Below are 14,309 nucleotides of genomic sequence, written 5' to 3'. Positions count from 1 at the left end.
TGTGGTTTTGCTGTGTTTCTGTGTGAAACTGACGGCAGGATTTGTTCGAGTATGTAGGCCACTATTGTATTAGAATTACATAACAGTGTTGAGTGGTGGAAACAGATGAAAAGACGGGGATGTACGGCGTCCGCTCACAGATTATATCCTGCAACAATGAAGACAGCTCAAGCTCTGCAGAGAATGTGGTCACATGCAGTCAAAAAGTTGGGGATTTTGAAAGGGCACGTGAGTTGCTTTTTTTTACATCTTGCTCCAAGCTTTTTCTTCCACACCCTCTCCTCCCCCCATATATCCCTCCCCTTTCCAACTGACTTTTATAGCCAGATAACTGTTGTGGCAGGTCTTCTGGTTTTGTTCTTCTTTCAGTGTGAATGAAGTTGTCTTCAGTGATCTCTCAGTAACAAGTAATTGCATGAATCTCTGATGACTCTGAGTGAGAGTTGGAACAGCTGCCTGTTCGTACCACACAGAGGATTTTAGCACTTTGACCAGTTTCCTGCCAAAGATTCTGTTAAGCAGTCTATTTTCGTTATGTAGAAAGCACCTTTCATTTTGGTATATGAGCATTAGGCAGACTTAAGCAAAACCTGACTACAGTGTTCTAGTTAGAAATGAACTGACTTTAGTCACTAATTAATTTAGACTAGCTAATTACAGTAATTTGCATTTGCTGCAGGTAGCCTGCTATCTGTGTGAAACCTGGGTAAACTTGCAAAACAGTTACTGTTAGTAGCTGGACATGGGATTCTTAATCACTCTGCCCTCATTTCTCTCTCCAGTGTTTTGGTGTGCAATCTTGTAGTGAAATTGAGATCCTATAAAGGGATGCACAGGCTGCTCAGGATCCGTTTGTGTTTCCTTACAGATGGAGTATGAAGAAATTGGCAAGGTGATGGAGGCTTTTTGTAACCCATCACCTGATGCGTTCAGAGGAGAGTCATATTATTAGATGTGGAATACAGCAATTTTGCAATTATAGTGGAGACTTCAATCTTAGCTTTGACCAAGTCCTCAACTGATGACTTTTTGTAGTCTCTCCCTCCCTCTCAGTCTTCTCCATGAATTTGTCAGTATGGGTTAGCATCATGGCAATGGCAAGCAGCAGTACATTTTATAATGTTAAAGAGATTATTGCTTAGAGATTTGTGGGCGTGCAGATGTGTTTTGTGCCTTTTGAGCTTCCAAGGTGACCATTCAGTTCTAAGGACTGTTCTACAGAGCCTGCATAGTTTTATCACTATGGCAGAACTAGTCCTGTTGTCCTGGTAATTATGTTGCACAAAATCAGCTTTGCGAGTATGTATTTTCCTTCACTAATATAGCATACATCAAATGGGAGACAGTTTCCCAAGGAGCAGTTTCTAAAAATGTATTACTTTAACAAATACTTGTGAATTTAGAAGTGAATTACTTAATTAGTTTTTGTTTAATGTTCAGTCACAGTTCCAAGATAAAAATAAACTCTCAAAATTTACACAGGAAGTACCTGAGAGAGCCACTGATACTATGAGGAACTTTTTCTAGGCACAGATGAGATGATACTATAGGCTCAACATCTTGCAAAACCTTAATTGTAGTGTCTGTATGCAGCAATTTCTCTTCCATTCTTATCACTTATTTTTGTGACCAGGTATCAGAAGACAAATAGAGCAAAATAAATTTAACCCTGTTAGTTTACAGTGCTTTATTACACAGTGCATCTCTGATTGTGTACAAGGTTTTACTTGTGCCACTACTCATGGGAGGCCTAGTTTTCTGGAAGGAAATTTCTTTAAGCTTATGTATTTCACACAAAGATCTTTACTGTGCTTTCCTCAGTCCTTTTTCTGCAGTGTTGGACTGGATAAGCAGGCCTTCCTTTAGTAGGTAGTGTATTGAAAGAGCTGGTGTTAAGAGTTTCAGGAAGAGTAAGGCAACTATGTTACTCTTTGTCCACAGAGATTGTAAGCTCTAGTCGATTGCATCCTGCCTGCCTTGCTATTTTGCCTGCGTAGAGCTGGACTCAGTATTCTAGGCTGGGAGGTAGCGTTGGCAAGAACTGCGTACTGTGCAAACTGAATTTAAGTGATGTTCTTGTTACATGTGTAAGTTGTTGAGGTTTTATACAGTGAGAAGGATGGAAAAGACTTTTTCATCTCCCCCGCATTTACAAAATTTGAAGCCACCTGCTTGTCCTTCAAATTTTACCCTCATTTGATACCGTCTTTCATTTCTAAAACTTTCTTCTGTGAAGTCAACTGGAATTTAAATTACACTGAGGCCCTTCTTTAGCACAGACTGGTTTTCTGGGAAGCTTAAAAATATAATATAGAAAAGCAGGTCAGTGGTGGTGTAGCCAAGGGTCAGTAGTAGGTGAACTATTTACACATTTTTATAGCGTCAGTAGTAGGTGAACTATTTACACATTTTTATAGCGTCAGTAGTAGGTGAACTATTTACACATTTTTATAGGGTCAGTAGTAGGTGAACTATTTACACATTTTTATACATGCCAGACAAGCAAGCTTAGTCACAGAATCACAGAATCATCTAGGTTGGAAAGGACCTTGAAGATCATCTAGTCCAACTGTTAACCTAGCATTGGCAGTTTCCAACTACACCATATCCCTCAGCGCTATGTCAACCCGCCTCTTGAACACCTCCAGGGATGGGGACTCCACCACCTCCCTGGGCAGCCCATTCCAACGCCTAACAACCCGTTCTGTAAAGAAATACTTCCTAATATCCAGTCTAAACCTTCCCTGGCGCAACTTGAGGCCATTCCCTCTTGTCTTATCACTCATTACTTGGTTAAAGAGGCTCATCCCCAGCTCTCTGCACCCTCCTTTCAGGTAGTTGTAGAGGGCAATGAGGTCTCCCCTCAGTCAATTCTATTTACGGCAGCATCACAGCAGCTCAGAAAAAGTGCTTCGTTAAGGAGAAGTTTTTTACTTATGGAAGGTTCTCTGTGTGAGGTATATGTAGTGAGACAGTTCAGTGTCAGCTAGTTTGAAGGGTTAGACGTGACAGCTGGTTAAATGGGAATATCAGAGAAAATAATTTTACCATGTGCTTCAGCAGAGTAGTTCACTGACCCAAGTCAAATGTGTTTTAATACTGACAGTTATAAATGCCACTCGTTCTTGTCGGATCTTGATGAGTAGAAATTTAGAAATATTTACTTGTATTATTTTTAATATGTCATCCTCTCCTACAGCTATTTAAATTATATTTTTAATTAGACCCAAAAGATTCTGGAAACTGGAGAGCATTGTTCACTTTCTGGGAGAACAGTAGAAACTTTAACACTGTTCAGTGTTGTAAAATTCCTGGTAAGAATGCTGAATGTTTTGTGTATTCCCTCAGGAACTCTGAGCAAAACTTAAAATGTTAAGTTTCTTTTTCAGTACAGTGAATGTGCAATGGAAAATATAAATCTAGTTCCTCTTCAGGGTGCTCAGAATCTACTGGAAGAATACATCATGGGGTTCTTAGCATTTGAGAAACAGCATCCATAGCTTGCTAAACAGCTGTGTACTGCCAGAAGACTTTTACTCTGGAAATACAGGGAATGCTTTAAAGTACAGGCATACCCTTCTTGTGTCGCTTCCCTGTTTTGGAGTTTAGTTGCCAGTAATCCCTTTAATGCCTTTAAAAAGACTGTTAAGTCAAAACTGAGTTTCAGTCTGAACTTCAGTTTTCTGAACAAACTCTTAGCTTCCCCAAGAAGGAAGACCACTTTTAGCAGTAAAACCAAATAAACCTGTGGCTTGAGTATGTGTGTGCACGTACTCATGCAATGCCTGGATTTTTCTTCTGCAATGGATGCTCTGAAATGTTTGTAGTGCGTCAAATATCATGGCTTACTTTTCTCCTCATTTTATGGAGGAGGCACTGAAGTGCCTGGCTGTGTACTATATGATGCATCACTGCTGGGTGATTAGTGTGCGTTATATTTTAAGCTGTGATGCTAGAAGGATTTCAGGTTATATCGTGTAAGGTAAACTGATCAGTTCAGGATCAGTTTTAACTGGAAATGTGGAAAAAAAAAAAAATGTTTCTGGGAAGTGTCACAGAAATGGACATACCAGTGCTATATAGTCATACACTGTGTTTTCCTGTAAAATTTAATTTCTTGAGGGGAACCTAAATACTCAGTTACGTAATTTGTAGTGGACAAAACATGGACAAGAAGCAAAAGATCTGAAGGTTAGTTTATTTTGAAAACCTCAGTTTCAACTGCTAATCTTGTTGTTGCATACTGTAATGGAGAGGTCTTCCTTAAGTATTTTGTGTGTTATTTGAATCAGGGCTGTATAATGCTACTGTGATCCAAATTAAATGCCTTTGCTGAGTGAGACTTTTCCAGAAAATCAAAATGAGCTGTTAAATTGGTGAGATGTGAAGGGATTCTACCACTCTGGACCTATTAATATTTTTTGCCCTTTTAAAGAAAAAATCCTCATTAGTTGAAATACATACATTTCATACTAACTCTACCAAATTATTAGGATACATATATTATTTTTACACCTGTGTTTTAATGCAGTGTTTCACATTTTAATTTAGATAGTTGTATGCTTTGTGTTTTACTAATTGGTTTCTGTGTGCAACAGGCCCCAGGCATGGAAGAGCTGATATGGGAACAGTACACTGTGACCTTACAAAAGGTGAGTGAGTGCCTGTTATGTTTTTAGTTTCCAAATATTCAAGCACTGGTTTAGTCTAAATATGCTTTACAATAGATGTTGTTAGCATATCTGAGTCTAGAACAGGATGAATTTGTTTTCCAAATCAGTTATGTTTTTAATTTTAATTGCTAGTTACTCATACAATAACATAACTCTTTAATGTTAAGAGTAAATTAAATTAACAATTTAAGTGCTATATTTGCTACTCTTTGGTCTTTGTAACGACAGTATAATATACCACATGCCAGCCACATAGCTAAATTCATTGTTGAATAACCTTAAAAAGAAAGCAGATGGTTCTATCAAGCAGTTGTGGTGAATGTCCAAGCTTTATAATAATCACTGATCATGATTTCACTGATTTTTTTTTTTTAATATACTTTAATATCTACCAGTGCAGAATCTAGTGGAAAATTACTGTCCTCAAAATTTGTAAAATACATGGACTATAGATGTCACTTTTAACAATTCTTCTAAGAAAAGAGGAAGTATCTCATTATGTAGAGTCCTTTTGAGTTAAAGAAGGTAGACTGCTTGTTTCTGAGTTTTCTAATGGCTAAGCTGCCGCACCATGGTGCAGGATGTGTGCATTGGCGGCAGTGGTAGTCTTCCCAGCTGTTCTGATGGTCTGGGTTCAGTGAGCAGCCTGTACTGTGCTGCTTACTTTTTTTTTTTATATGTTCTGCAATGAACTCAGTTTGATGACCTAAGGTAAAATAGCAATCTCTCCTACACAGCCTGTTTTATGCGTTGAATTGTTGAGAAAGGATTGTTTTTCAGGTTAGAGGTAGACAGGAGAAACACTGCAGAAGCAGACCTTAGTTCCTGTAATTTCCAACTTTTCAGATCTTGAATATCATGTAAATGAGCATTACTTCTTTGCCTCAGAGAGGGGCTTATACTACTGAAGTAGCAAAGGGCTATTAGACTTGCTGCATCAGCCACGACCAATGAATTTTATCATTATTTTGAATTTGTATTGTTTTGGCTTGAAGCATCAAACTGCTTCCTGTAAGACTAAGGTGTAGCAAGTAAAGTGCTGTTAAAAACAAAAAAGCATTGCTTTTTTTCTCCTCAAAGAAATAACCACTTGATATTAGTGGAGCAGGATTAGTGGAGCTGGCATGTAATGAATTACACATTCTGAGTGTGAGTTGTGGAAAAGCACTACTTTAATTTGGTGTATTACTTTGCCACTATGTTAAAACATTTTGTTTAAATGTAGCATAATTTGTATTTTATAGTGATAGGAGGTGTGTGTTAAATAGGTGATAAAGTTAAACCTGCGTGTTTAACAAAATGGGGGTTTTTTTTTGCATACCTTCTTGTCTGCAGTTCAGTTATGCTAACAGTTCTCAGGTCTAGTGTTATAGACATGCTTCCTTCACACCCTATTATTTCTCTGATTTTATGAATGTCATCTTAGGGCTTTTATGTATCTGCTATTTCTATGATGACAGGTTTGACATAAATTACATATTTAAAGTAGTTGATTGTGAGAGAGGATAACATAGAGAATTCACAAGTTCACTGCTTGCTTTTTGTAATCAGCCATGATCTTGTTTAGTTTGATTGAGGAGTAAGTAGTTATTACAAACTAGATAGAAATCATAATGAAGATGAGATCCTGGAAAAGATGTTCCAGTTTCCCAAGCATCACTAACAAAGTAGATTTATCTAACGATAAGTTTGATATGAATAACTAGTGGGACGGTGGAGCAAAATACAGAGTAAGTTCATGAGTCATTTGCTTAATTACTAACCATTAAAAGGTTGTAGACTGAGGTTTTGGAACACAGAACGTGTCATCTTGTTATATGGATTTGTAAACCCATTCCTTTTTAAAGAGGTGTATTTCTGCAATTCTTTACACGCAACTGTCATATTTTAAATAATATCTAGGTAGAGTGCCATCACAGGAACATTCATGTTACTCTTCTTTCTATCAAAATTCCTAAGGATGAAATTGAGTTTTGTTGTATTTGTTTTCATTGTAAAGGATTCAAAACGAGGATTTGGGATTGCAGTTTCTGGTGGCAGAGATAACCCTCATTTTGAAAATGGTGAAACATCGATAGTCATTTCAGATGTTCTTCCAGGTGGCCCAGCAGATGGATTACTTCAGTAAGCAATTTCTTATTTTTCTTGTCTGGCATATTTTGAGGGGCATGGCTGTAGAATACGTAAAACCTTCAGACAGGCTTTGTTGAAATCCTGGTGATCTAATCAACTCAAGATTTGATGCCCTCTTGAGAACCTAGGTGTCTGTTTTACATTAGGAAAAAAACCAAACAAAAGTAACAAAAACAAACTCCACCTGGAAGCGGTTTTATTTGCTATTTTGTAAGAAATTACATTTCAGTGGTGTTGAAAAGCTTTTATAGTTAAGTATGTTTCTCTTAAGACTGCATTTCTTTTAAAGAAGCAGTAGAAATACTTAGTATCTTAAAACATTCTCCCTGTTCTTCCTCCAGGAAACACATTTAGTGATCAATCATTAGTTTTCAAGAGAATGGCTTAAGTCAGCCCAAAGAAGGGTCTTCACTCCTAAGATTTCTGTAGTCCCTCTGGTAACATCATCCTTGTTGAGGCAGCATCTATCATGGACAAGTAATTTTAAATCTGTAGACCGAGATAAACAGTTTCTAGCCCACTGCTGATGAGTTTTTTGTTCTTTGACCTGAAATACCTTATGGGGACTAGACAGTTTGGAAGAATGACGAAGTTGGGCGGTAACAGTAATTCAAAAGAGTAGACTCTGGTTATTTTGCCAAACATTAATTTTTGGTGAGGTAATGAAAAAGCTTACATGGGAGTAGTTATTGAAGAACTGGATAAAGGGATTATTGCGAAGCAGGGAACAAACGATTCTCAACATAAACGCACAAAATCTTCATTTTATAGCACTGATGTCTTCTAAGCACCATTGTCATCCATCCTGTTCCATAATCACCTGTGATTTGGGGATAAAATCATCTCCACAAATTATGTAAGATCCTAGGTAAATTGATGATGACAAGGCAATACCAAGTAATTTGGGCACATTCAGACAAAACATGGTCTGAACAAAACTGAATGCAAAGCTGTTGCTCCAACAAACAAGGAATATAGGCCTAACCTTCAGAGCGTGGGGGAATTACAATCCTTTTTAGGGTATAGTGAACATGAATAGATGGGAGCTTTTGATGTAGTGTTACAGCATTAAGTTTGATACTGTCTTTGGATGTACAGATTGTGAAGAGAGCTATTTTAATTCTCACATAAATCTTGGATGAAACTGATACTGGAATATGGCATGCTGTTCTGGCACACTCATTCAATAAAATGGATTGGAAGGGTATGAAAAGACCTACAAAAATCATTCAGAAGTTAGAGAAAGTGCCTTACAAAGAGAGGCTTAAACTATGTAATCTTAATTAAAAAGAAGATTGTGATGTGACTTTATTACAGTTAAGAAAAGATACTGGGTACTAAAGATTTCTTTTGTCTAGCAGAAAACAACATGGTAACCAGTAATTGGTTGAGCTAATGCTCTGACTGTGAGGTTAGTAACTGAGTAGTCACCAGAATAAACTAATATAAGGAGTTGTAAATTATTTTTTTTAATCTCCTGCACTTTTTGCACTGAAATGCCTTTCTGGAAGATATGTTTTTCAATTAATCATGTGTTATTGGGCTGTCTCCTGAGGATGACTGAGTTAAGTCTTAATGGTCTATTTGACATGCAGGAGGTCTGTATAGATAAATTAGTAATCTCTTTTGGCCTGTGTTTTAGGACAGGGAGGACTTTGTGTGTTATAGTTTGGTTGGGTCATCTTTCTTCAGAGTGGATGGGACCTGAATACCAGTCTTTCAGAAGAGTGTACTAGAGCAGTACTTGGCAAAATTTGTCTGAATACTGCTATGGCTGCAGCAATTTGAAGCTCCCTTGAAATTCTTATGTTGATGTGAAAAAAATGTAGCACTTGGTGTGAAAGACTAGAAGTCCTGAAAGAACTGGGGAAAAAAAAAAAGAAGTTTTAATGGTCATCACAAATACTCTTTTAAAAAAAAAAATCTTTGACATTATGGTAAGGTACTTAAGCTGGACATAGCATGTGTGCAAAGATTTGCAGTATCCAAAGTCTAATTTTTAAACATACTGAAAGCTGCTTCTAGTATTCAGGTATTGTAATGTTTGTATAACAGTTTTTAAGCAAAACTTCCTGTTAAAGTGAATGAAATCCATAGGTTCCTCCTGGAAAAAAAAAAAAAAAAACCAAACAAAAAAAACCAACACAAAAAAGAAATTTTGTTGTGGTGTTTTCATGAAGACTCCTCTTAAATTCTTTTTTTTCTTTTTTTTTTTTCCCTCCCCCCTCTTCCAGAGAAAATGACCGGGTGGTCATAGTTAATGGAACCCCAATGGAAAATGTTCCACATTCTTTTGCAGTCCAACAGCTTAGGAAAAGTGGAAAAGTGGCCACCATTGTAAGTAAATTACAAATGTATTCATCTACAGTGGTACCTGTGTAACCAGACAAGGTTTTGGTTTCCTTCTATGAAGTGTACTATAAACGCATAAAGCAAGGCAAGCCTTTGCCCAACAGAATGTACAAAGTAAATAAAACAAAGACAAGATATAGTTTCTACAGGTGAGACAAATGGAAATTAAACAACAGTGTCACAAATGTACTCTGTTGAAAAAACAGGAATAAAATATATGTCCTCCATCTTTACTTTTACCGAATAATGAGTAGTAGTCAGAAAAAATTAAAGTTATGTGAGGCAAATGATGTCCTGCATACACAGACCTTGTCTAAGAATTTGCTGTCCAGCTTGCCTTTCATTAGTTGAGAGAGGAATCTCCAACTCTGTTGTGGGGGCTTGTCACATCTTTTTAGAAGTCATCTACGTAAAGAAAAAAATATTTCTTATTCACTCTTCCAGAGGTAAAAGAATGTGGTTGCTCATCTGATTTTTTTTAAAAAAAATTCTCCTAGTGTTTGTGATTCTCCCAATTATTAACTATTGCTTCTGAACATCTAAATAATCTAATCTACTGGTTGTTCTAGAAGCAGAACATTTTTCTACACACCACACCCCCACCCCCCCACCCCCCTTTAAAGTGTGAAGAATATTAATCTGTTGAATGTCACATTCTGACCATTGGAGGGGGTTTCTTTGTTTCATATTGCACTGAACAGGTAGTGAAAAGACCAAGGAAAGTGCAGGCTGCTGCATTGAAGAGAAGCCCCTCCCTTGACTACGAGGACAGAGCTTTAGATGTACTGGATGACCATGCAGAATTTGATGGCAAAAGTGCTCGAAGTGGCTATAGTGACAGAAGCTGGCATAGTGGTAATGGAGGGCGCAGCCAAAGCTGGGGAAACAGCCTGGATCAGAGCTATAGAGATGAACAAGACAGAGGGCGTAACCAAAGCAGAGACCGTGATCAGGAATTCACCTACAGCCGTGATCGAAGTCGTGGTAGGAGCATTGACAGGAGCTTGGATCGAGACTATAGAAGAGATCGGAGCAGGGGAAGGAGCATTGACAGGGATGGTGGGTATGAAAGGAACTACAGAGGAGACTACAGCCCACCCAGTTATAGGCATGGATCTCAACCTGATCCTAGATACGGGAGGGAAGTGAGGAGTCGAAGTCGGGACAGGCTTCGTTCCCGAAGTCCTTCACCTGAAATGCACCATCAACATGAGTACCTAGGACCACAGGATCAGAATGGACCGATCAGTGTTCTCTTAACAAAAGGCAGACATAATGAAGGTAGGTATAGTAGGGGAGGAAAGGAATTGCCTTTTAATACAGCATGTAATTTTGGTGGGGAATGGAGAGAAGCTGAACATTCTTTGCTTTTACAGGTTAAATGTTGAGCTCTTCTAACTGGTCGCTTAAGCTGTTTTAATTCTTCCTGTCTGGTTTGGGGTGCTTTTTTCCCCCAGCACCTTGAACTTTACCTTTGAACAAAAAACTGTTCACCCACGTCATTTCAGTCTTTTCAAGCCACTGTGTCCTTTGGTTTTCCATTTTCCCTGCCCTGTTCTTCTGGTTCTGGTGGGAAACATGGATCTGATCATGATTCAGATTATACGTGGCACATCTGCAAAAGGGTCAGCTACAAAGGGTGAAGTGTAGACGCTGCCTTTAATAGTGCATTTACTTCTTCCCTTGAGTATAATTAAATTAGTTCCAAAGATTGTTTGGTTCTGAATAGTTCAGAATGTAGTTAAAGAATACTGAAATGGCAACAGCTGAAACAGCCTTTCCTTGCTGTGTATTGGAGTGTATAAATGAAAGACGAAAGCTTGATCTTTCACGTGCTGTGAAATAAACACTCTTGTGCTATGAAACATATCTGAGATTAGGTGGTGCATTCATTTCTGATTGGTTTGTTTGTGATGACTTTGAGTTGGTTTTTTTCCCCAGTGTGCCCTGTTGTCATTTGTAAGAATTTTCTGATCATGTAAGCTTTGTGTGCAGGAGCTAACCTCTTTATTGACTCTGGCAAGGATCCCTTTCTCTCCTTCCTCTTTTTCCCCTGCATATAATGTTTCCACTTGTAAAGATAATGCAGATAGCTATACAAATGGGAAGAAATTTGAGGTGTCTTTGTTAAGTTTTATATGTAGCTAGTAACTCCATAATAATTTCTGCCATGCATATGGATACTCTGCAGACTCACTCAAATGTGGTGATTTTTTTAAAGCACATAAACCATGCACATCCTAGAACAACAGAAAAGGAAAGAAGCTGTTCAGACTGTTGCCTTTCTTTTCAAGTAGCAAATATACTGATCCAACTAACCTGGCTCAAAGGGGAAAAAAAGGGAAGGGAAAAGAAGAAAAAAAATCTTCTGCCTGAAACAACTGAGACACTGGTGTACAGATAGAACAGGGTCAGCATGCAGAAACTGGTAAAAAACCAGCTCTTCTGCAGTGCTTTTTGACCCTTTTCCCTTTCTACAGCATGCAAAATACGATACAGAAAGAGGATCTAGTCCAGCATGTTGATAAGCACCTCTAGAATGAAGGCATTATTTTGCTGTTTAAGATGCAGACTAATCATCCATCTGTGATTGTTTCTGGAATGCTGTTTGTTCTTACTCTGGTGACAGCACAGAAATAGAATCATAGAATGGTTTGGGTTGGAAGGGACCTTAAAGATCATCTAGTTCCAACCCCCCTGCCATGGGCAGGGACACCTTCCACTAGATCAGGTTGCTCAAAGCCCCATCCAACCTGGCCTTGAACACTTCCAGGAGGGCGCAGCCACAACTTCTCTGGGCAACCTGTGCCAGGGCCTCACCACCCTCACACTGAAGAACTTCTTCTTTATAACTAATCTAAATCTACCCTCTTTCAGTTTAAAACTGTTACCCCTCATCCTATCACTATACTCCCTGATGAAGAGTCCCTCCCCATCTTTCCTGTGGGCCCCCTTTAAGTACTGGAAGGCCGCTATAAGGTCTCCCTGGAGCCTTCTCTGGGCTGAACAACCCCAACTCTCTCAGCCTGTCCTCATAAGGGAGGTGCTCCAGTCCCCTGATCATCTTCTTGGCCCTCCTCTGGACCAGCTCCAACAGGTCCATGTCATTCTTATGTTGGGGGCCCCAGAGCTGGATGCAGTACTCCAGGTGGGGTCTCATGAGAGCGGAGTAGAGGGGGAGAATCACCTCCCTCAACCTGCTGGCCACTCTTCTCTTGATGCAGCCCAGGATATGGCTGGCTTTCTGGGCTGTGAGCTCATATTGCTGGCTCATAGCCAGATTTCCATCCACCAGTACCCCCAGGTCCTTCTCCGCAGGGCTGCTCTCAATCCACTCATCCCCCAGCCTGTATTTGTGCTTGGGATTGCCTTGACCTATGTGCAGGACCCTGCACTTGGCCTTGTTGAACTTCATGAGGTTTGCACAGGCCCACCTCCCAAGCCTGTCAAGGTCCTTCTCGATGGCACATCCCTTCCCTCCAGTGTGTTGACCACACCACACACCTTGGAGTTGTCGGCAAACTTGCTGAGATTGCACTCAATCCCACTGTCCATGTCACCAACAAAGATGTTAAACAGTGCCAATCCCAACACCAACCCCTGAGTAACGTCACTCGTCACTGCTCTCCACTTGCACATCAAGCTGTTGACCACAGGTCTTTGAGTGCGACCAACCAGGCAATTCCTGATCCACCGAGTGGTCCAGCCATCAAATCCACATCTCTCCAATATAGAGACAAGGATGTTGTGCAGGACAGTGTCAAAAGGTTTGCACAAGTCCAGATAGATGACATCAGTTGCTCGTCCCTTATTCACCCATGCTGTAACCCTGTCATAGAAGGCCACCAAACCTGTCAGGCACGATTTGCCCTTAGTGAAGCCATGTTGGCTGTCACCAATCACCTCCTTATTTTCCATGTGCCCTAGCATAGTTTCCAGGAGGATCCGCTCAATGATCTTTCCAGGCACAGAGGTGAGACTGACTGGCCTGTAGTTCCCTGGGTCTTCTTTTTTCCCCTTTTTAAAAAAGGAAATTACGTTTCCGCTTTTCCAGTCAGCATGACCTTCACTGGACTGCCACGAGTTCTCAAATACAATGGATAGTGGCTTACCCACTTCATCTGCCAGTTCCCTCAGGGCCTGTGGATGCATCTCATCAGGTCCCATGGACTTGTGCACCTTCAGGTCTCGAATCTGATTTTCTCCTACAGTGGGTGGTTTTTCATTCTTCCAGTCCCCACCTTTGCCTTCTGCAACTTGGGTGGTGTGGCTGGAGCACTTGCTGGTGAAGACTGAGGCAAAAACATCATTGAGTACCTCAGCCTTCTCCATATCCCAGGTAACCAGGTCTCCTGTTTCCTTACAGAGAGGGCCCGCATTTTCCCTAGTCTTCCTTTTGTCACCGACATACCTACAGAAGCATTTCTTGTTGCCCTTGATGTCACTGGCCAGATTTAATTCTATCAGGGATTTGGCCTTCCTAACCTGATCCCTGGCTGCTTGGATGTTTGTCTGTATTCCTCCCGGGCTGTCCTTGCTTCCACCCTCCATTGGCTTCTTTTTTGTGTTTGAGTTTGCCCAGGAGCTCCTTGTTCATCCATGCAGGCCTTCTGGCGATTTTACCTGACTTCCTCTTTGTTGGGATGCATCACTTCTGAGGAGGTGATCCTTGAATATTAACCAGCTTTCTTGGGCCCCTCTTCCCTCCAGGGTTTTATCCCATGGGATTCTGCCAAGCAGATCCCTCAAGAGGCCAAAGTCTGCTCTCCTGCAGTCCAGGGTAGTGAGCTTCCTGTGCGTTCTCCTCACTGACCTAGGGATCTTGAACTCCACCATTTCATGGTCACTGCAGCCAAGGCTGCCCTTGACCTTCACACTCTTCACCAGCCCCTCCTTGTTGGTGAGAAGAAGGTCCAGCATAGTGCTTCTCCTTGTTCGCTCCTCTATCACTTGGAGAAGGAAGTTATCATCAGCGCATTCTAGGAACCTCCTGGATTGCTTGTGCCCTGCTGTGTTGTCCCTCCAACAGCTATCAGGGTGGTTGAAGTCCCCCATGAGGACCAGGGCTTGTGAACATGACCATGTTCCTATCTGTCCATAGAGGTACTCATCTACTTGGTCTTCCTGGTGACGTCGCCTGTAGCAGATCCC

At 40.3% G+C, this 14,309-nt stretch overlaps 1 protein-coding gene across 5 annotated transcripts in view; it reads left to right on the top strand.

The window, feature by feature from the left end:
* Positions 1-14,309, top strand: part of TJP2 (tight junction protein 2) — a 67,999-nt gene that overhangs the window by 37,401 nt on the left and 16,289 nt on the right. For 4 of the 5 annotated variants that reach the window (XM_074857153.1, XM_074857155.1, XM_074857158.1 and 1 more), the window contains 4 exons: positions 4,599-4,652; positions 6,673-6,797; positions 9,041-9,143; positions 9,860-10,439. In XM_074857153.1, coding sequence (XP_074713254.1) covers positions 4,608-4,652; positions 6,673-6,797; positions 9,041-9,143; positions 9,860-10,439 — 853 coding nt within the window. In that variant the 5' untranslated portion in view covers positions 4,599-4,607. Of the gene's footprint in view, positions 1-156; positions 229-4,598; positions 4,653-6,672; positions 6,798-9,040; positions 9,144-9,859; positions 10,440-14,309 lie in introns of those variants that run through there. The other variant, XM_074857156.1, reaches the window with a different exon arrangement.

Source organism: Strix uralensis, chromosome Z (assembly GCF_047716275.1).
Source record: "Strix uralensis isolate ZFMK-TIS-50842 chromosome Z, bStrUra1, whole genome shotgun sequence".
NCBI classification, from domain to species: Eukaryota; Metazoa; Chordata; class Aves; order Strigiformes; family Strigidae; genus Strix; species Strix uralensis.
The sequence above is the reverse complement of the archived record's forward strand: the minus strand, read 5'-3'. Positions and strand labels throughout refer to the sequence as shown.